This window comes from Nyctereutes procyonoides, unplaced genomic scaffold (assembly GCF_905146905.1).
Source record: "Nyctereutes procyonoides isolate TBG_1078 unplaced genomic scaffold, NYPRO_anot_genome, whole genome shotgun sequence".
In the NCBI taxonomy this organism is placed as follows: Eukaryota; Metazoa; Chordata; class Mammalia; order Carnivora; family Canidae; genus Nyctereutes; species Nyctereutes procyonoides.
In genome coordinates, this window is record NW_026575133.1 from 48,208,422 (window position 1) to 48,232,078 (window position 23,657).

Consider the following 23,657-nt stretch of genomic DNA (forward strand, 5'->3'; position numbering starts at 1 on the left):
GCCTTACAACAGCCTCAGAAAAGTATCAATATCTCCTATAAAAGATGGGCACCAGAGGCAGCAAAGCTTAGAGGAAGAGCTATACACAGGTAAGGAGAGAATAAGGAATGGTATTTATGGGAAGGGAGGAAAGGAGATACTCAGGGGAAAGAGAAGTGAAACCCATTGAGCGGCCCATAGTGATTTAGTGATCAGGGAAAGAGGTGGTCACTTTGGTCACTGAAGTTCAAGGCTCATGGATCCACATGTGACAAGGCTCAGAGACCACCTTCTCCTACTACTCCTCACTGCCAGGCTCCTCATCGCTGTCCTCCCTCAGTGGAAATTTCCTTTTGGGCTTCTGAGTTGCGTACATCCGAGTCTCCATGACGCTGTCCTGGCTCAGAATTGCCTGAAGCAAGATGCAGGAAGAGAAATTACTGCGTATCTTTTACAGGATACTGCGTATCCCTGTTCCCTTTCCTTGCTAGCTCATCCAAGTCTAGTGTTGCTCAGGAAAGATTCAAGAAACAAGCATAGGATTCTTTTTCTGCTTCATGTACAGGCACAGGCCTCCCAAGGCACCTGGGTGTAGCAATCCTAGTCAACACAGATATCTGGTATATCCTTAATTAAATCCTAACAGTGGTAGTACAAGTTATAGCAGGGAGCCGTCAGAAACTGGTACCATCCCTGTGGTACCAGCCCCTATGTCCATTGCTAAGCTACCCAAACCATTTAGGGTGCTCATGCTACAATAAAAGGAAAGTATCTTATTAAGTAAAATCACATGTTATGGTTCTCTTCCCTGGGATTTTACACTTAAATGATGACCTGGTAAGGATAATGGAAAAGAATGAATGAATGAATGAATGAATGAGCCCAGTAGAACTTTGCCTACCTTGGGGAGATAATTTGTTAACTCACATTTTGCTGGTAACTAAAATATGGCCCCTCCCCCCAACTCTTTATAAGCTTCTCATTTTTTCCCCCTTATTTAGGGCCCTTCTTAACCACCCAGTATAAGAAGTGGAGTCATTATGTAGAAAAGGTAAAACAAGGAAGAGCACAAATGAAAAATAAAGGTGAAAATTGGATCAGAGAATTTGGTAAAGGAAAAAGACATCCAAAGAGAGGAAATAGCATACAATGAAAAGCAATGAGAAAGAGATGAAAAAACAAACAAACAGATAGATTATTATTCTTTTAAATGATCAGAGCCCCTTACAAGATTTTCCTTCTTAGCTGGGGGGCTTCTCAGGTAGTAGCAGAGAGGAGCATAGATGATGTTGATGACACCAATGATGACCATAAGCCAGGGGAAGCCAATGGCATGCACAATGGCACCCCCAGTTGATGGGCCTGTGAGGAAAAAAACCAAATTCACAATATTTATTTACCCATGATCACACAGAAAACACCATGCAAGGGGCAATGGGTGACACAAAGGATGTCCCAAAGTCAAATATCTTCAGAACCTTGGGAGAATCAGCCTCCTGGGTTTACTTCCAGCTGGTAAACAGTGGATAAGAGAAAATGGGACACCAGGTCCTGGGTGCTCTCTCCCCTGCCAACATACCTATAGCAAAGCCCATACAAAAAGCCACATCAGCTATGGCATAGACACTCCCATATACTGAGGTGTGACGCAGATCCACCAAGTGTCCCATGATGGGCATCACAGAAGAATCAACCATGCCTGTGGCCAAAGGAAACAGAACACTGTCAGCTCTACCACCAGTCCCTTCCCTTTTTGTGGCACCCTTCCTTCCTCTCCTCCCTTTAGTCTATTCCCTTTGCCTGCTATCCTCCCATTCAGCACTAACACCTATTCCTGGTAAGAGTTAGGAGCCCACCCCTTTGTCAGCCACCCTCTTCCTCCTTCTGCCTTTCCATATACCTCTTATGATCTGACCCAAAGCCAAAATTCAGGGGCTTGTTGTCGCCTTTTTTTTTTAAGATTTTATTTATTTATTCATGAGAGAAAGAGAGAGAGGCAGAGACACAGGCAGACAGAGAAGCAGGCTGCATGCAAGAAGCCTGATGTGGGGCTTGAACCTGGGAATCCAGGATCACACCTTGAGCCAAAGGCAGGCGCTCAACCGCTGAGCTACCAAGGCATCCCTTCTTGTCTCCTTTAAAAGTACTCTTACCTATAGAAAAGCCAAGCCCTGCATTGGGGCCAATGAGACCAAATATATTGTGAGCCAGAGGAACCTGCAGCAGGAAAGGAGGAAGAGTTCATTAGGAGTCCAACTGAGTCACCACAAAAACAAAGGGTTTTCACATGATATGCAATTATCAACCATGTGCTATATATCACACGTTTTATCTATCTGGATTCTCACATATCCTCATGAAGAAGAATCCTTGAGCACTGGATGTCATACTATATGTTGGCAAATTGAATTTAAATTAAAAAAAATGTAAAAAAAAAAAAGAAAGGCTATAAAAACCCGTTACTTCTATTTTAAAGATATGAAAGCTAGATTGATGCCATTTGGGTTAAATGCCCTATCCAAAGTTAAAAAGCTAGTAAGTGGCAAGATGAAGTGTAAATCTCAGATTTGACTCCATTATATATATTAATGGTCCTTTCCTATTGCATGAATTCTTCTTCCCCTTCCTTAACCTGCCTCCCAGACACACTCTGTCCTCACTCTTCCCTGAATGGAGTTTCCTCTCTTTTCAACTAGCAACGTTCAAAGGTTTTAGTTAAATCCTAATTTGGTAGCTACTGGAGCAAAAAGACAAAAGACACCAACAACCATTAACCTATAGTCTAGAGGGGCAAGTGGCATGTCTTAGGGTGCTGCATCAGCAAGCTTGTGAAACTCGTTCTTTTGCCTTCCCAATCCTCCACTGAAAGACTTCCTTTCCTCTCTTGTGGATTCCTTACATGCCTCCCTGAGTACCTGTTACCTAAACCTGCTACCCGAACACATTTACTCCTCAGAGGCTAGAGGTTAGTGGTTAATAATTTTAGGGATTATTCCCCAAAAGGTAATTATATTTTAGTAATAGTTTGGGTTAGGATTTACAGTGGGCTTACTGTGTGCCAGACATTGCTGCAGTTTATATGGACAACCCTATGAGAGGCTATCAGAACCCTCTCTACACAGATGAAGATGCTAAACAAAAGGAGGTGATAGATCTAGCTCAAAATCACACAGGCAGCAAGTGGTAGGTAAAGCTGGGAGTCAATGTGGAACTCATGCTCCTGATCAAGACCTCCCGCCTTTCTTGAACACTGTACTCAGTGCTTTACAGCTCTAGTCTTATCACCTTTAAGCCTAGGAGGTAAGGTGCTTATGGTCCCATTATGGGGAGGAGAAATGAAGGCTTAGAGAGCTGAAAGGGGGTTATTGAATATAGGAAAGGACTTCTTTTTTTCTTTTTCTATGAAATATTCTGGCATTGGAGACTACCTCTCAGATGATGGTTCCCCTGGTGGCTTATGGGGTCCTGTCAGGGTGGGATAAGAAAATTATGTCATAAACAAATTTGATAGCTTCATAAATATATATCAACATGAATTGTTTCATGTGCCCATACATAGGGCTTCATACCTCTGTCTATAGCTGCTTCATTGCCCTTTCCTCCTTCCCCACCTTTTTTAATGGGATGCCTAGTGGCATCTCTCCCAGAGCTAAATTCTTACCTATGCAGAAGGTTTTTCTAACAGTCATTCATTGCCAGGTTAACCTTCTGTTCATTTTCAAGGAAAATGGTCCTTAAATGTTTGAGTCTCTCTCCCCCCCTCCCTCCCTCTCTTTCTCTCTCTCTCTCACCTAGACCTTGTTATACTTACACAAAGCAAGCTGGTGCCTACTACCATCATCCCAATCAGGGAGCACAGCCACCTGGAAGAAAAGAGCCATCAGCAAATAGTGCTAAAGGGAGACATCCCTTTCACCTGCCACCCCATCTCTACCACACTAGCCAGTGCTACCACCCCTAATTCCAGGAACCCCTTAGGATGGGAGAGATGAAGACATCTTTGCATGATCTGTTTGTAACCAGGTGAGCCCTTCCCTTGCCCTCCTCCTTGCCTGTCTCCATATCACTTTCCATAGTAGAAGCAGAGGAAGTACAGTGGGACATATTCTTTCTTCCTCTAGCAAAGGAATCAGCTTGCTCAGAAGATACTTGCCCCTTGGAAGTAACCCTCAAACTTAATTCATGCTGTTTCCCAATTCAGACTATCTCTCACCTATTCATATTTTATCTGGTCTACGAAGTGCATCTCAAACCCACAAAAAAAAATACCAAACTTTTTCCTTTTCTTATTTCCTATTACAAGGTTTTTAAACTTATTTTAAAAATCTGTATGCTGAGCTTCAAAGATAAAATTGAGGCTGTTCTCACTGCAGTAGAACAGAATCCAGACTCATACCTTTTAGCCCTCAACCCTTTGCACTTGGTGGCCTCTGATAAACCTCTTTAGAACTCTCTAGGGCTCCAGGGAGCACAGTTTCACGACACTGCCTCCAAAGTACTGAGCTTTTTCATAGCTATTCTCTGTGGGGTTATTTTAGCTCTTCAACTAGATAACAAATATTGAAAAGTAAAGGTTATCCCTCATATATTCACAACCAGCTCAGGGCTATCCTTTGTCCATATCATCCTTAACACCTACCCACTGCTATCCTCCCTTGTAGTCAGCTTTTATCCATGTGTTCTAAAGTTTCAACCTCAGAGAAGCTGTTCATTATGCTAGATGGAGAACAATTTCAAAAGCCTCTCCCATCTTACATTCCTATTACTATCCACAGATTCTCAGGCTACATACCGACCCATCTTGTTGGCCAATACACCAAAGATGTTGGTGCCTATGAGGTAGGACACACTGGCGGGCAAGAAAGCTAGACCTGTAGAAAGACACAGTCCTAAGATGAGGACATGCCAAGTTTACTATAAAACACCTTATTTACTACAATACAGTGAAGTCAGGGCACCTGGGTGGCTCAGTTCATTAAGCATCTGCCTTGGGTTAAGGTCATGAACCCTGGGTCCTAGGATTGAGCCCTGCATCAAGCTCCTTGCTCATTGGGGAATCTGCTTCTCCCTCTCCTTCTGCCTGCCACTCCCTCTGCTTGTACTTTCTCTATCAAATAAATAAATAAAATCTAAAAAAAAAAAAGATAGTGAAGTCTCTCTGTCACCTTCAAGGATTCCAAACCACTTTGTTTTAGGTGTTGGAGGTCCTTGTGCAACCCAGAACAGTTGGCATAGGGCTCTACACTTCCATTTTCCTCAGACGCAGGGCTTTGTTTAGCTTCAATATGATGTACTCCCAGCTCTCTACTTAGACTTCCTAAAGAATGACCCTAATGAGCCATTCTCATGTATAAAATCATTATGATTATCAGCATAAGAATATTACCAGTCTTACAGAAAGAAATACATATTTCCTGGGGCGGGGGGAGTGAAATTCCTGCCTTGCTATTCACCCTTCTTTCTATTGCCCTGGTAATGATCTTGAAGAAGTTACTAAATCTTTCTGAGTTTTAATATCCATATCTGACAAACAACAAAGCTATAATTCTATCATACCAATTTACATTGAGGAGGAAATTGAATAGCGTTCATAAAAGTATTTTATAAATTGAAGCACTGGTCACATTGCTTTTTCTAAAGCAAAGGCTTTGAAGACACACAGTTCTGGATCAAACTGTGGCGTGGCTACTTTTTAGCTCTGACTTTGGGTAACTTACTTTTTCTGAGTCTCATTCATTCATTCAGTATTTTTAATGAGCTTTTACTATGTGCTAGGTGTGCTGGGGTAAATAAACTAGACAAAAATCTTAGCTTTCGGGGAGTTTACATTCCAAGGGAGGGAGCCAGACAATAAATAAGTAAACAGATGAAGGAAAAAGATAATTTTGACAAATGATGAGTTCTGTGAAAAAAAAATTAATGTTGTATCACAGAAGTATGACCAGGAATAGAACTAACTTCCATTCAGGGGCCAGGTAAGGCTTTTTTGAAAAGATGGCATTTCAACTGAGATCTGAATAACCAAAACAAAGCATTCCAAGCAGAAACAAACAAAAACATCTAATGCAAATACAAAGACCTTAAAGAACCAACTATTTGTCTGTTATAGGAATAGAAAGAAAGTCTGTGTAGCTGAAGCACAATGAACAAAGTGAAAAGTAATGGAAAGCGTAGGCCTGGAATTTATAATTTGTAATTTATTCCAAGTGCAATGGAAAACTTTGGAGAGGAATATCATATTTTAATTTATATATTTTTAAAGTCTTCTGGTTGTGGTTAGATGAAGGGTTCACAGGACAAGAGTAGAAGCCAGAAGACTATTTGCAGAAGCCAGGAAGAAATGTTTCATCTTAGAAGTCATGATGGAAAGAAGTAAATAAAGTAAAAGGTATTATTATGGTGGTAGAGTCAGTGGGATTTTCTGTTGAATTGGGTATGGGTATAGTGGGAATGACACAAGGAGAGAAAACAAGTATTACTCATTTTTTTCTTAACTGGGTGACTGGAGATGGAGGAAGAGCTTGGGGAAAACATGAAATGCATATTAGATATCCAATTGGAGATGTCAGGCAGTGAGTGTACAAGTCTAGACTTCCAAGGACAGATCCTAAGCACAGATACAAATAATTGACTATTGGTTTATATATGGTTCTTAAAGCCATAAGAAGAGCTGGGGTCACCTCTGAAAGATCAGAGAAAGAAGAATAGAGATCCAAGTTGTGAGCCTTCAGGAATTCCTACCTTTAAAAGTTAGCAAAGGAAAACAAGCTAACAAAGGTGTTAAGAAGTAGCCAATGAAATAGTTGAGAGGGGATTGAATGAAGAAGAAGAAGAAGAAAAAGAAGAAGAAGAAGAAGAAGAAGAAGGAAGAGGAGGAGGAAGAAGAAGGAGAGGAGGAGGGAGAGGAAGAAGAGGGGAGGAGGAGAAAGAGAGGAAGAAGTTTGGCCTCTGAAGAAGTTGAGATGCTTCAACCATAAAAAGAAGGTAATGAATATAGGTACAAGCACAGGAAAATGAGTATACTTATTGACGGGTACATGTGCATTCCCATCTCATTGCTTCTGATTTCCCAATGACTAGGAGTTGAGAATGATGAAGATAAAGGGATGAGGGTATGGAGGAGGTTTGAGTGGGCAAATATAAAATTGTCATTTCAGAAAATAGGAAGGAGAACATAATTGGGGACTTAGAGGAAGATTGTTGGGCAATGTGAAGACCTACTTTAGATTTGTAGTTATAAATATAATGTGTAACTGATAGCCCAGTTGTGTGTTTACCCACAGCCCCAATCCACCACTCATGCATAGGCAGGGAGTGGGAGATCAGATTGGCTTATTCAGAAATAATGCTCTGCCAGCTGACAACCCCAGCGGGAGAGTAGGGCAAAGGAATTAACAATGGTTTCAAAGGAGTGACATCATGATGGAATCCAAATTGAGTACATAAAGAAGTGAGGACATGAGAGGGGATGGAAATAGAAAAAGAATTGAGGCCAATGGATTGGAGACCTCAGAGTGGCCCAAATTTGTTGATATGGGGATATTAGGATATCTGAGCAGGGAATATGTGAGTTGATAAGTGGACTGCTTGGAATTGAAATTTAAGAGAATACAGTTAATGTCAAGGTCAAAATTATATAAAGGTTTGGTTAAAGTGGAGAGGAGAAAAAGATCATTGTAAAAAATTATTGCAAGAAAGTAGATTAAGGGCTAGACCAAAATGTTGGTAGGGTTATCCACCTGGATATTGAAGCCACCAAAAGTGGTGACAGGAGTAAAGGAGAAAAGAATATGATCCAGTTAACTTTAATGAATGAGAAGGAGTAACTATGAGTCAATAAGTGATTGCAATGAAGAGAGGTGGAGGGGGGTACAATGTAATGGTATGATCTTCAAGGGAGTTGGGGTCTTTGAAGAAGAATTAAGAAGAGATGATTCTGGTCTGCCTGGGTGGTTCTGCCTTCAGCTCATGTCATGATCCTAGGGTCCTGAGATCAAGCCTGGAGTTGGGCTCCCCACTAAGAGGGGAATCTGCTTCTCCCTCTCCCTCTGCTCCTCCCCCTGCTTGTGCTTACTCTCTCACTTAAATAAATAAATAAAACCTGAAGAAGAAGAAGAAGAAGAAGAAGAAGAAGAAGAAGAAGAAGAAGAAGAAGAAGAAGAAGAAGAAGAAGAAGAAGAAGAAGAAGAAGAAATGATTCAGAAGCAGCAAAAGGGAGCAAAGTCTAGAAGAACAGATTTCCATCAAGATGGCTGGGAAACGGTGTTTTCAGGAAACATTCGACTCTCAGGGCTAAGAAGATGAAGGGAGTGTTTAGAGAAGAGGCTGAGGACATGGGGACACTTGTCAATGACAAGAGGTTCCACAAGGCCCAGGATTTTTAGAGGGGGAGATATGAAATTGGGTCAGTTTAAGAAATTTCTGAGAAAAGGGGATAATAATAATTCCTACCAGATAGGCTGATTGTGAGCCTTAAATGAGGTAATGCATGCCAATCATTTTGCACAGTGTCTGGCCAGAATAAGTGCCCTCTGAGCATCAGCCTTAACTATTATCATCATAACCAGTGAGTAACAGGATCAGGACTTGAACCCAGGCCTTCTCCTTCCAACTTCATGTCTCCACTACCCACACCAGCAGTGTGACAGCACAGATGTCTCTGACTGACGTAAGGTACTTTACAGAATCAGCAGTGCGAGTTTCTTCATCTCACCAGCCTCTCTAGGCCTTTCTGTACCTATAGGAAACAGTGCTGCCTAATAGAAACTGCCGTGATGATTACAATTAAACCTAAAGTCAACAATTCACCAGTTACTCGTTGATAGCTTGTTTGATTTTAATATTCTCTTCCATGGGGTGGAAGTTAAGCATATCTTAGTGTAATTGTCTATTTGTACAGGGCTGCAATCTGTTTCAAACCGTACCCATTTGTTTAATTGCTTTTAAAAATTTAGAACTATAACTACTCCACTGTTTACCTGAGATCTGGAGATAGGCATCTCCAGGAAATGCACTAGCTTCTTAGATACATCACCTTACTATTGTTTTAAATGATGGGAAATTTCCTAAATGAGATTTTCCTCAACTCATGTTGTTTGTTCTTTAAGACGGAGATAGAGCTTGCATTTCAGTAGCATTTTGTGGAAAATAGGTATTTCAAATTATATGTCTACAAACAAACATACATTTTTCACAGCATATCTCCCAAGGAGCAGGAAATTACACATAGTTGTGACTGTCAAAATAATTTCAATAAAGGGACGTCTGGGTGGCTCAGGGGTTGAGCGTCTGCCTTTGTTTGACTCAGGGCATGATCCCGGGATCCCAGGATCAAGTCCCCCATCAGGCACTCTGCAAGAAGCCTGCTTCTCCTCCCTCTTCCTATGTCTCTGCCTCTCTCTCTGTGTGTCTCTCATGAATAAATAAATAGAATCTTAAAAATAAATAAAATAATTTCAATAAAAACAATGATGAAAATAGTAACAATTTTTATTTATGGAGTATATCCTGTATTCCATGCACTGTGCTAATCCCATTATGTATTTTTAAAGATTTTATTTATTTATTTGAGGAAAAGAGTGTGTGGGGGTGGGAGGAGCAGAGGGAGAGTGACAGACTCCACAATGAGTATGGAGCCTGATGGGGGGCCTGATCTCAAGACCTTGACATCATGGCCTGAGGCGAAATTAAGAGTCAGATGCTTAATGGACTAATACACTCTGGTGCTCCTTAGGATACATAGCTCAGGGGCAAGGAGGCCCCAAAATGCAGAATAAAAAAATGCTCAAGCCAAAAAAAAAAAAAAAGAAAAGAAAAGAAAAGAAAAAAGAATACATAGCTCTATTTAATCCTGAAAACAACCCTGAAAGCATCTCCATTTCTTCAGTGGAGTTTGAAGAGGTTAAATAACTCATCCAAAGTCACAATCATGCAATCAGGATTGGGCACAAAATGGGTCACTTAGAAAGTACAGTCACGGATTACAAATCACTCTCCTTCAAACAACTGTGACAGGTTGTCTGCATTTAGTCGTATTTTTCAGTGTGGTCACAGATACCATATCAGCATCACTGGGAAACTTAAAAAAATGTAAATTTGATTCTATTGAAATTCTGGGTGAGGCCCAGCACTCTGAGTTTTAACAAGCTCTCCAGGTGCTGTGAGAGCTTCCTGAAGCTAGACTGAGAGATGCAGATAGCATTGAGGAAAGTTGTAAAGGATGGTGGGAGACAAAGCCTTTTCAGCGTTCTGACTTTGTCTCCTGAGGGCTTTCTACTGTAACTTCACCTGCATAAGGGACTGTGTAGAAACAGCCCAGTGAGTTTCTTTGGGTTTCACTAGCTTCTCTATGCTTTTCTGTCCCTAGAAGAAACAGTGCTGCCCACTAGAAATTGTCATCACAACTATAATTAAAGCCAAAGTCAACAATTCACCAGTTACTGAAGGCTAGTTTGCTTTTAATATTCTCTCCTGAAGAAGGGCTGGGGAGGAGTTGTTCTGAGCTGTGTTTGTCCACCTGTACCAAGAGCCTGAGCTGTCAGAGCCTTGGGGCAGAAGATTCTTTTCTGCACCAAGCACCAGCTAACTCAATTAATTGTCATGGTCAGAGGCAGTTGCAGCCCAGAAAAATTCAATTTGAGGCTAGGAGTACAGCTTGGAGACTTGCTTAGAATTGTCCCCTAAAAAAAAAAAAAATTAGATTTAATGCTTTTCATTGCATGCTGAGCCATATCAGGTCCTTATCAGCTTCCCCTCTGGCCGCATAAGCCTCTTCTCTCAATAGTGACTGAATGGCTCATAGCCTTCTCTGTCCTCTTTCCTCAGGCTTCCTGGGAAGGGCCAGAGCCTTCTCTCTAAACTCAAATGAGTCACAAGGACATCTCTCCATAAAGCAGAGGAGACTGGAGGACTTTTTCTCAGGATAACATACTCCATAAGCACCTTGTTAGAGGTTAAAAAAAAAAAGGATAGCAAAAGGGCAATCTAGGAAAAGAGTGGTTGAAGAGAGAAAGGCATGGATGGTAATGGTGGTACATATTAATATTCTACAGGTGCAAAGCATTTCCACATATCATGCCATTTATTTCCTCAAATTACCTTTTGAACTAGATAGTATTCTGATGTCCCTTTCAGAGATAAGAAAATTGATCCTTAGAAAATTGAACTATATCTGAAATTAATGATGTACTATATGTTGGCTAATTGAATTCAAATTTTAAAAATCCTTGAAAAAAAAAGAAAATTGAAATGGCTGCACAAATTTGTATGGCCAATGGAGCTGAAATGAAAACCTAGGTATTTTGACTAAAAATTTATTGATCATTCTACCACATAGTGAGGTCTGTTGCCATTCAATAGCTGCTCTCAACCCCTTCCACCCTGCCTTTCTTGGGCTGCTTCTTGGAGGTATTACCTGCCCACTCAGGTTTGATTTACAGGTGTGGACAGAGAAGATAATTCCACAAAGGAAGCCCAATGTGCTTCCGTGACTCCAAAGACCCAGGTCCCACAGAGCTTCTCAATTACTTGAGAAAGGGCTCATGGTACACACCTCCATCCACGCCCAAGTTGGGGAACATGGTCACTTACCTAACTGCCATTCGGGTGAGCACATGGTCTGCATCATCCAGATGGGCAGTGTGGGCTCCAGTATGGCCACTCCCATGTTAGCAAAGCAAAGGGAGCCTAGAGGGACAGGTCTGTGAGCCATCAGGGCTACCCAGAAGCCCAGACTCTCCCAGCTTACCTGCCCAGAAGCCCAGACTCTCCCAGCTTACCTGCAGCCACCAAGATATAAGGATCTTTGAGAAGTGTAAGGAGAGGAGTCCCCCTGGCATTCTGAGAACATGGACAACAAAAAAACTTCCATTTGTACAGTTTACATCTCTCCTATTGTCAAAGAATGTGAGAATATGCAGACAGGACCTTAGAGACTATATCAACTCCTTTACTGAAGAGACCAGGCACCCAAATCAAAGGAGATAAAGTGACTTGCCCAATGTCACAGAGTCACCGGGCAGTGCACCTCCTGTGTTCAAGGCAAACACTGTGGTAGTCATAAAGAGCAGGACAACATATTCCAGACATGCTTCATGCTTTCAAATGATCATCAACCAGATGAGAGTAGATTGTCAGCAAGGCCAGCAACGGACGATGGCTATCTGGATTCCCAGTCTTGGGTCTCGCCACTAGATCTTGCTGGCACTAAACTTTGCCCTTGGAGAACCACAGGTAGAGAGCTGAATCCCAAAGGTGAGCACAGAGGTATTAACTCAGAAGTCTCCTCAAGCATTCTAAAGGCTTTATTCTGACCATTTTGAGCTATATTGGCAAGTCTAGCAGAACATCTAGATTAGAAGGTAAGCCTAAATGTTCAGTTCTCATTTCCCTCTCCCCTCAGAAAATCTTTATTCCAGTTAAACTCAATCACTTTGCCTTCTTCCCATGCATTCCAGCAGGTTATTTTTGCCTAAACTATGTTCATGGTTAATTTTGCCTAAACTACCTTCTTTCTCTCTACAGGTCCAACTCCTACCCATTCTTCAAAGTCAGCCTTAAATGGCTCCTTCTTTTCCACTGTATTCCCTGACTCAGTAGCTGAAACTTTTCCCTCTTTCAAACTTCCTGAGGACTGTACTCTAATCTGTGGTGCTAACTACATTCTATCTGGCAATAGATTTAATAGTTTTGATATGATTACCCTCTCTGCATACTCACAGGGGTGGATTAAAATATTCAGAAATATTCAAATTAAATATATAATTCAAAATAAAGAGATAGATCTAAATTACAAAATACAAATAAAGAAGTCCAATTAGCCCTTTGGCCCAACAATTCCACTTCTAGGAATTTATTCTATAGATTACCTCCAATGTTATTAAAAAAATGCATATACTTAAGGTTATTGCAGCACTATTTGTAACTGCAAAAAACTGGAAACTACCTAAATGTTCAAACATAGAGGATTAAATAAAATATGGTATGGACACAGTGGTGTTTCATAGAGCCAGAAAAGTAACAATTGAATTTTTTGAATATGTAGAACACTACCATCTAAGTCAAAACTATTCAGAAAGATATTAAAGGGAAATCATTTCTCCTCTCACAACACTTTTAGTACCAAATGTGGGGGGTTTTCCACCAAGAAATTCTTCAGTTCTCTGTGGGCACCGAGTGTCCTATAATATAATTCAATTCTGACACTGATTATTTAGAGTTAGCACAGACCCCACAGGTTAAGGGCTCAGTCCCCCAAGGCTGCTCCCCTTCCAGATCCTAACTGCAAATAATGGGTTCCCAGGTTACCCAGACTTCTGTCTGACTTGGCTGTAAAAACAAGGTTTTTAGATCAAACTTTCCCTTGTTTTCTGTATTTCCTTATCTTTCATTCTTTGTGGTTTGATATGGATTTCCCAGAGCCATCTTTGGCTTAGAGTCAGACAAATACCAACTCTGACATTTAACCATGATAGAATGATAGTCTATAAACATATTCTTGGGGGAGAGATTATCTAAACATCCTCTAAGGTCTTCTCTAGCTCTGAGGAATTATGACTATGAACATACAGGTCCCACTGTCATTGTCTCCTGGTTCTGAGTTTATATGTATACATTTTGTAATGTTTCCTTGGTTCTTCAAAAGGCCCTTCCTCCATCTTTGTCCAACATCAAGCCAGACTCCCCCATCATCCCTGATGCTACCCTAAATATGACACTATCTGGGATTCCAAGTATGTTTTTACTTTCCTTGACTCCATTCTCTTCACCTTTCTTCTTATGCTTTGACAGGGATAATCAAGAAGTCTTAGTACATAGTCATTCTATACATTTTTTGACAATGGAGCTTTGTGTCTACTTACCTCAGGAGAGACTTTGGAAGGCTGTAGGATACACAGCTGGAGTGCTAAGAAAGAAAATGGGAGAGAAAGAGACAGCTTAGTTTGTCTACTGATTAGTTGGAGGCTCCAATAACAGGCACATTGATATCACCTTATCATGCACATGTCTAACTCCCCGAGTTTCTTCCTTCTTTCCCAGAATGAGGCAGTCCTCGATCTTTTGAGCATGTCAAGACACATGTCAAGATACTCAGCATAGTGCATTCCCAACCTGACTTCAGCTATCATTTGTCTGGTGACCTATTTTTTTTTAAGATTTTATTTATTTATTCATGAGAGACACAAAGAGAGAGAGGCAGAGACATAGGCAGAGGGAGAAGCAGGCTCCACGCAGGAAGCCCAATGTGAGACTCGATCCTGGGACTCTGGGATCATGCCGCAAGCCAAAGGCAGACGCTCAACCACTAAGCCACCCAGGTGTCCCTGTCTGGTGACCTCTTATGGTGACTTACCTCCATCCAGTAGTGCTAGGAAAGCCAATATGAGGAAAGGTGAAGACCTCCCAACAAACACATACATCACACTTCCAAAAGGAGCTCCCACTGGAAAAGCAAAACAGGTACAGATTTCAGGAGTAAGCACAAATTCCTAATTTGTGTGACTTGTCACCATTTACCCAATGAACTTCCACATGAGGTTCTGAGGATTCAGAAATGAAGAAGACCTGGTTCCCCGTAGCTCACTTTCTAGTAGAGAAAATGCATGTGGTAGGATGCAAATAATTAGACCACGGTAAAAAGTAGAGTTCAACAATAAAGGTTCAACTTGCAAAGTACTGTGCAGATTACAGTGCAATGAGTTCAGATGGCCACAAGGACTTTGTCAAGTGGATACGACAGGTAGAGAAGAAGTATAAGTGAAGAGCATTGAGGAATCATAAAAGAGAGTGTGGTTGCAATATGGAGGCTCCTCAAAAAGTAAAAAATACAGCTACCTTACAACCCAGCAATTGCACTACTAGGTGTTTATCCAAAGGATACAAGAATAGTGATTCTGAGGGGCACATGCACCCTAATGTTTACAGCAGCAATGTCCACAACAGCCAAGCTATGGAAAGAGCCCAGATGTCCAATGACAGATGAATGGACAAAGGATATATATATATATATATATATATATATATATAGTCATTTGCAATGACATGGATGGAACTAGAGGATATTATGCTAAGCAAAATAAGTCAGCCAGAGAAGGACAAATAAATATGATTTCACTCATATGTGGAATTTAAGAAACAAAACAGATGGACATAGTGGAAGGGAAAGAAAAATAAAATAAGAGGAAAACAGAGGGGGAGGCAAACCATAAGAGCCTCTTAGCTATAGGGAACAAACTGAGGGTTGCTGGAGGGGAGGTTGGGGGGAGATGGGGTAACTGGGTGAGGGGCATTAGGAAGGGCACTTGAAGTAATGAGCACTGGGTGTTGTATGCAACTGATGAATCAATGAATTCTGAAACTCTGAAACTAATAATACAGTATATGTTAATTAAATTGCATTTAAATAAAAAAAATATAAGAGAGAGTGTGGTTGGATAACAAACAGAAGAAAATCAGGATTCGGTGTTCAGTCACTGAATATAAGTATTTGGGAGAGGGAGAGTAGAGGTGGGGAATGTTGAGGCCAAATAGTCAAGGGCCCTGTATATCTAGATAAGGCATCTATTTGGCTTTGTGTGGGCAATGGAGAAACATGTCTTTTAGCAAGAGAGAAATACCACCAGCTCTGGGCATAGGAAGCTTCTTCTGGTGGCACCTTGAAGGAAGGAGAGAAGGCACAAGAGATCAGGCAGTAGGCTGGTTCCAACTGAGATGTGATGAGGAGCCAACCTTGAGGAAGTGGCTGTAGAGAATATAATGGGTTTGCCAATCTGGGAGTGAGAAGTGATAAAGGAGACAAGGACATACCAAAGTTTTAGCTTGGGTGTTTGGGAAAATGGATATTAACAAAGAGCAGGAATTTTGTTCCCTCTTCTCCCATGGTTGTGGTGGGGGTGGGTGGGTGGGTATGGACTGGGAAAGAGACCTTTGGTGTTTTCTCCTCCACTAGCTTGTGGAGCCCCTAGAGGGAAGGAACCATGTGTGAGGCTTTTTATCTATATCCCCTGTGTGCTAACATTGTCCTTGGCATATAATAAGTGCTCCACAAAATGTTACTTTTTGGTATAGTCAATCAATATTTATGAGGGATGAACTTCAAAGAATGTGTTATGGTTTAGAGCTTGGGGTTTGAGTCCAGAAAATCTGAGTCTACATCCTGGCTCTGACATTTTTTGGCTCTGTAACCTTAGATGGCTATTTAACCTTTTTAGTCATCATCTCTGTAATAGAGACAATCATTCCTCCTTCATAGTGATTTGAGGATTAAAAAAGATTATATCAGCAATGTATTTAGCATAAAACCTGACAAAGCACTCCTCTCATTTTGAAAGCACTGACCATGTGTGGAAGTAGAGGTGAGACAGTGGCTGCTAATATGGGGCTATCTGCTCACTGGAATAGACTAGGTTTCTTCCGTTCCCAGGACCTCATGGGCTATTTGCTTCTTAAGGGGAAAGAGATTTTTTCCTTTCCTGGAAAAAAATTTCAGAAGGACTCAAAACATGATTGGACAGAAAAGGAAAGAAAATACTGCCTTCCACGAACCTTAGGGACACTTGCCTCCTGGAGCCATCTTCGAAGAATATGTAGTATCCTACCCTCTGAACCTAGATTTGCAGCCAGGTGCCACTTACCCAGCACTCCCAAAGCCAGACCCCCCAAGGCGATTCCCATGGCACGCCCTCTCTCATAGTCATCAGTGTAGACACTTGCCAGCATCCCAAGACCTGAAAGGAGAGTATGGAGTTAGCATACAGGAGACCTCTGTCTGCCTCTCTCACTGAATCCTTGATCTGCTAGTCCTTAGTCCACGATCCCTATTATGTCTTCAGGGATCATCTTAGATACAGTTGCAGTTTGAAGGATTTTGTAAAACTTAACCCATAGTATTTTAGAAATACTGGACCCCCCAACACCCATATTTTTTTAAAAGATTTATTTTTATTTATTTATTTATTATTTATTTATTTATTTATTTATTCATGAGAGACACAGAGAGAGGCAGAGACACAGGCAGAGGGAGAAGCAGGCTCCATGCAAGGAGCCCGAAGTGGGACTCGATCCCGGGTCTCCAGGATCACGCCCTGGGCCAAAGGTGGCGCTAAACCACTGAGCCACCCGGGCTGCCCCCCCAACACCCGTATTGCTCACTCCTGTTAGCAATATTGTTGGAACTGCAAAAGTCCTTGGCAAGGGTAATACAAAATACCGCTGTCCATTGTTATAGCATTTCATTGTATTTCCTAGCACATTTCCCTGAATGAATGGATATGGAGTAAGTCAAAGGAAATTCTATAAACACAGAACACTATTCTATTCAATGGAGGTGACCAATGAAGAAGAAAGTACAGAAGACATGTAGAAGACAGTATGGGCTGGGCTCTCATGTCATTTACTCATGTGTAAAATGGTATAGAATAGCTACTTTTATAGGATTACATTAAATATTGTATTTGATGATACTTTGCAAAATGTGATAGTGTTACTGGTAGTATTAGCATTATTCTTCTTATAAAATGTTAAGGAGGAGGAAGAGAAAAGGTCATAGAAGGGCATTAAATAAAAGCTGGGCTTACTTTTTGGTTTTACCTTGGGCTTGCCTTGACCTTAGCTGGCTGTATCTAAATATTATCAGAGGAAGTTATGTCAGGGTTAGGGATTTAGAGCACAGATGACAACTCTATAATTATCTTGTTTTTGAATCATAATTTCTGCCTACCAGAATACTTTCCTATCTATTCATACAAATCTTAGAGGGTAGTAAGATATGGTAAGAGATGTGCGTGTGCAAGTGTGTGTGTGTGTGTGTGTGTGTGTGTGTGTGTGCGCGCGCGCGCAAGATGTCAGCATTACCTGCAACAGATGAAAATGAGGATCCAATGCCTTGAAGGGTTCGGGCCACAAACAGTAGGGTATAGGTACCAGAAAAAGCAAACACTGTGTATAGAGAACAGTAAGAATGCTCCGGTTAGCAAACTGTCTTTATTCCCTTTCCACCAGAAAATATGCCCATGATATTGTAGATATGAGCCACCATACATATGTTTTAATAAAGCATGATCACTGCCTCCTGTTTTTGGAGTTGTCTTTCTAATCTCCCACACCTTCATCAGGATTGCATTTTAATTGACGTGAAGACAGAGAAACCACAGAAGTATAAGCCAATTCATCACTTCCAGTGGATGGAAGTCTGGATTTTCACATTTCCTGCCCAAAGCTCACAACATCCTGTCCACTGGAATCATGGCTGTCTGAAAAGTACAATGGCCTTAGACCCTACTTCTCAATTCTTCATATTCAACACTCCGATTTGACCTTTGCCATTGTTGGGCTTCATTGGGTCATCGACAGTGAGGGAACAAAAACTATACGTAATTGAAGGACCATAGGCATTGGGTAGAAAACAGTATCTTGAGATCCAATCAGATATTTCCTCTTATCTTATACTGGAAAATATTTTAGCTAAATCAGATCAGTGAGTATGTAGCAAGTAATATCAAACATGGAACTATACTAGAAGATGTGAAATAAAGAGAATATTCAGTTCATGCTCTTTAAGAGGTTCCATCTACTCAAGACTAGCATACACAAGACTAAGTACCAAACAGGAATATGTTATCAAAAACTAAATTACAGGGCATTGGTGGTAAGCTTGGTAAATCCAGACATGTCTCATCTCCATTTCAGGACAATGCCCTCGAAAGAAAGAAGAATTCCTCCCAAAGTATCTGAATCAGCAGAATTTGAATCCCTTTGCCCTTTCATTACAGATGTATTTGGTTGTTTGATGTCTTATAATCTTCTCCCATTACTTCCTGACATGATCACACTGTCTCCCAAACATGCACATGCTTGGTCTCTCTCTGCTGAGCTTCCAGTGCTTTCTCCTAGGACTTCTGATTTCCAGTCTGTTCAAGGTTAGCTATTCCTATGTCCTTTTTTTTTTAATGTCTTTTAAATATTTTATTTATTTATTTGACAGAGAGGGGGAGAGAACACAAGCAGAGGGAGCAGTAGGCAGAGGGACAAGCAGATTCCTGCCTGAGCAGGGACCCCAACCCAGGACTTGATCTCAGGACCCTGGGAACATGGCCTGAGGCAAATATAGTTGCTTAACTGACTGAGCCACCTAGGTGCCCCTATTTCTATGTCCTTTGAGAATAGTGTGATCAACTATCTCAGTTTGCCAAGGACTTTGCATTCTGGGAAGTCCCTGAATTCCAAAGTAGGATGGCTGGTCACCCTATTTAGGAAAACCAAAACAATTTCTTTTTCACTTTACCCCCTAACATTGGTTATCATTTTGCTCTTAATTACATTACTTATGGCTCTCAGCTGGGGGCCCTTAAGGGTAGTAATGGACATCAGCAACATCAGCAAAAAACTTTTTTTTTTGCACATTTTCTCCAGTAAACATTTATTAATTGATGAGAAGTATTTCTACAACACTTGAGACTCCGCTCAAATGCCATGTCCACTCAGAAAACTTCTCTAGACTTTCCAGCTCTTATTCCACCCCACAGATCTCAAGACTTGTGTGGGTCTCTCATAACAAGCACTTCGTGGTCTTCAACCCTGCATCTCCCCCCAGCTCCACAGGGCCCACCGTGGGGCCCCTAGATGAAGAATCCAGTCCAGGAAGTGGGCATGCAGAACAAAAAAGAGTACACTCACCTATTTTTCTTTTTTTAAATATTTAATTTATTTATTCATTAGACACACACACACACACACACACACACACACAGAGGCAGAGACACAGGCAGAGGGAGAAGCAGGCTCCATGCAGGGAGCCCGATGTGGGACTCAATCCCAGGTCTCCAGGATCACGCCCTGGGCTGAAGGCGGTGCTAAACGGCTGAGCTACCGGGCTGCCCCTTTTTAGTATTTTAAAAATCTTAAAGACATGCCACATAAGATTCCCTAAAGACCAAACATTTGTTTGAATTAGGCCAACTCAGTATAGTGACACTGGTTATGGTGCAGAAATAATGTAATTGCATAGACTTAAGCAAGGACTTCAAGCTAAAGAGTTTGGGATACTCTAGCATTAACTTATTTTGCAGGGTGTTTGTTATATCTCCCCAGGCAAGTATCATAAACTCCCAGGCTGGAACCAAGTCATTTCATTCTTTATCTTTCCCCAGTGACTTTTGCCATCAAGATGTATGCGTGCCTCATAAAGTTTTTTAGAGAGAATTCGAGTCTCTTTGATGAAACGGAGAATCCTATTAGTTTTTAATTTACTGTTTGGCATGGGCTGAGATTTTAGAATTTCAGTGAGCATTTCTAACTTGAATTGCCTCATTTTCTTTGATTTACCTAGAATTTTCACAAGTAAGCTGCAGTTCTCAAAACTTTACACATCAAGCTTCTGCTCTTTCCAGCCCTGAATGCAATGGATTCCTGTTAAGCATTAGTTGATAAGAGTCAAAGCTGTACACTGAAAGGGAAGAAAACTTGAGGAGGAGGAATAGAAAAAGCAGAAACGTAACGAAAAGATGATAAGAAAAGCAGGAGGTATGTTATTGGGAGCAGAGTCAGCAGAGGCATCAGGGAGCCACTAATGGCTCCAGATGCGGCCTTCTCTTTCAATTAACCTCTAACCCCCCCACATCATTCCTTCTTATTTTAATTCTCAGGGTCAATTTCCAAACAATATGTTTACTTACTGTTGTTATTCCATCTGCATTTTATTAGGACATTTATCTGATACTGGATAGACTGTCTTTCTCTTTCTTATTTGTTTTTTTTTTTTTTTTTTTTTTAGCAAATTTATTTCTCTGAGCTATAACCTTTAATGTCCTTACTTGAAGGCAGTAGACTTTTTGGTATTACCCAGTTGCTATTATCCAATTTAGATTCTTTGTTGGTGGCTCTTTACCTCTGTGTATCAAAATAATAAAACTTCTTCCCAAAGATGGGATGTTTGTACTAACCTCATTCAAGGGACTACTGACACACACACACACACACACACACACACACACGCACGCACAGAGTCATATCTATTAAGACAGCTTTTACAATTTTCCCCAGCTGAAGGAAGTGAAATAGCTGTTCTTCTACAGCAGAATATACAAATTCCAACTAGACTGATTTGCCATTAGTGTTCTAAGGCCCATATCCCAAACTGCAAACCATTTAAATCAGTGGCATAGGCCATTTAGTCAAATGTCTAATTAGCTAATTTGACCCTACTCTCTTCACTGTAGTGCATGTGATAAAATCAAAGGTAATCAGTGAGAGAAATAAAAGAGGAAGCAAATTACTTACTAACTGTGGAGAGAAAGAGGATAACAAAGCCAGCAAACATGGGGATATGATATCCAATCCTAAAAGAGAATTAAAAAGAAAAACGATACACTCCCAATAGGCATGCATATACTGAGACTATACTTTTTCATGTAATTCGGAGCATAAATGCAGTTATTTGAGTACATAATAAAATATGTTTCTGAATGCAAGTGTGCAGATGGGATATGACAACATTAATGTGTATAAGTGAATAAGCAAACATGCATATTTACCCATAGACCAGGGTCAAAATCCTCATTTTCAGAAAGGATGGCCTAGTCAGAGTGTATATCCCTTTGAAACATCAGGATAATCTCAAACACTGCTAATAAGCCATTGCTCTAGATTGCAGTAGTCCTGCCTTCAAGCCATGTTCCAGAGTACTGAAATAACATCAACAGTGTACTTCTGATCACTGTTTTTTTTTTTTTTGGTGGGGTGGGGGATCCTCAATAGTCATTATATTACCAAGAAAATTTGAAGCCCATGGCATTTCATCAATATCATGTTATCTTTTGGGCAGCCAGCTTTCCAAACAGCTGATTTCCCTGGAGACAATGAGTTTTCCCTTATAACTACCTTTATGATACCTTAGCCCATCATTTCTTATTCCTGAGCCAGTATCATAGAGAGTATTGCACCCATTGAAATACCTGTTGGTGAGAGGTCCCACAAACGGGTTGACCAGAAGTTGCATCAGAGCCTTTGAAGCAAACAGAACACCAACCCGTACGTTCTCTTCCTCCAAAAACTCTGTGCCTTGGAAGCAGTTGTTTTGTTGTACTGGGATGGCTGCAGTGACTGGAGGGGGGATGGTGCCAGAATTGTCGTCTGTCCATGTTGTGCCACTGGGTGCACTTTCTTCAACAGTCATGGTGTTGTTATCAAAGAAGAAGATGGTGGAAAAGGCAGAAGTAAGGACATGCTGAGAAATTGTGGTGGGGCCAAGGTACAGAGGAGTGTTGATTTCTTTGAACTCTGTGGCGTATAGGAAGTTGGGTATGATGGGCACTGAAAATCAAGAAGAACAAGTGATAAGAACTAAGGATACTTTTTAACACTAATTGGTTCAGGGGGATTACTATGAGCTTTATATTCATGCTCAAGGAAAGTGTCTAAGTGATATGATTTGAAGTCTATTAAAAGACTGTGCCAATATATTGGTTAAGTTGAATTTAAATAAAAAAAAAAAGATTGCCCAAATTCCAACCTGTATACAATTGATCCTCATTCTCCAAAATTCTGTATTGGCCAGTCAGCTACTTGCTAACATTTAGTTGTAATCACAAATCAATACTCACAGAGTTTTCATAATTTTTCTTAGACACACATACAGAATAGGGGAAATTTCAAGTCATCAGATGTTTACTTCCACAGCCGAGGGCAAAGAAGGTAGGCTCTGTCTTACTGTTTCAGCTCTAATACAGGGATGACAGCATGAAAATGGTAGAAGCAAGAAAGTATGGTGCAAGAAGCGCCAGCCCTGGGGTCAGTTGGACAGGACTTGAACACCAACCTGGCACCTAAGGCAAGTCACATAACATTTCTGAACCTCATTTTCTATTTTGAGTTTTCTAAGCATAAAAATAGAAATTCTCAAGTCCATTTACTGCTGAGTTTTAGCAAAGTGTTTGTTGCCTGCTGGGGCCCAGAGCAAATTAACCCAAATTAATTACAATTTATTAATTATGAATTGATACAAACAAACATACCCACTACAGTTAGCAGCATGTTGTCCAGCAGCAGAGCAACAAACACGACCACCAGTACCAGCTTCCGTGACTTTCTCCCCTCCTTTAGCAAGCGCTGAGGAGTGTCCAAAAACATCCTGAGCATGGTGACAGCTGGGGTGGGGGCGTCTTCTCCAGTTTCTTACGAAAGGTCCTGTTACAGCTGTAGGTCTTCTGCAGCCTTTATAGAAGAAAGGAGAAATCCTGCTGGGACAAAAGAAACTCACTATTAGAGTGAAAGGTACAAGTAGTTGCAAATACTAGGATGGTGTTGAACCATTTCTATGCCTGTGTCTCTGCTCACTTCTTATACATCTCAATAATTCCACCTGGTTCCGCCTTCTAAGAAAGCACCGCTTACCAGCTTTTTGTATCTGGAATTCTAAGCAGATTCTAGCCCTGTTCACCTAGCTCTGTGTCTCAAATGCCTATCATTTCAATGGTTTATGTAGATATCTGAGGCCTACTTGTATTATTACTTGTTCAAGCTTTCCTCTAAATCCATTCTTTATAAAAACCAAAATACTGTTGTTTTAAAAAATAAATGTGCCATACCAAACAAATTATGATTTGTGTGCATGCATCAACCCAAAATTATAGCCTATATGGTCTGTATCACCCCCAAACATGTCATGTGCCACAAGTGTTACTTGT

The 23,657-nt window shown here is 40.9% G+C and overlaps 1 protein-coding gene across 2 annotated transcripts; it reads right to left on the reverse strand.

Annotated features, from left to right (window-relative positions):
* Positions 1-277: 277 nt before the first annotated feature.
* Positions 278-23,109, reverse strand: SLC18A1 (solute carrier family 18 member A1). 2 transcript variants are annotated; one of them, XM_055300275.1, is made up of 15 exons: positions 22,986-23,109; positions 21,927-22,284; positions 21,253-21,311; positions 17,830-17,913; positions 16,611-16,703; positions 14,330-14,419; positions 13,839-13,882; positions 11,757-11,817; positions 11,569-11,664; positions 4,772-4,850; positions 3,791-3,842; positions 2,133-2,196; positions 1,559-1,678; positions 1,208-1,341; positions 278-391 (listed from the first exon to the last, which is right to left on the reverse strand). In XM_055300275.1, exons 1-15 carry the CDS (start codon positions 23,107-23,109, stop codon positions 278-280), a joined length of 1,572 nt encoding a protein of 523 aa, XP_055156250.1. The 2 variants fall into 2 exon arrangements, with proteins under 2 accessions (XP_055156250.1, XP_055156251.1); XM_055300276.1 differs by lacking the exon at positions 11,569-11,664.
* Between the last annotated feature and the right edge of the window lie 548 nt (positions 23,110-23,657).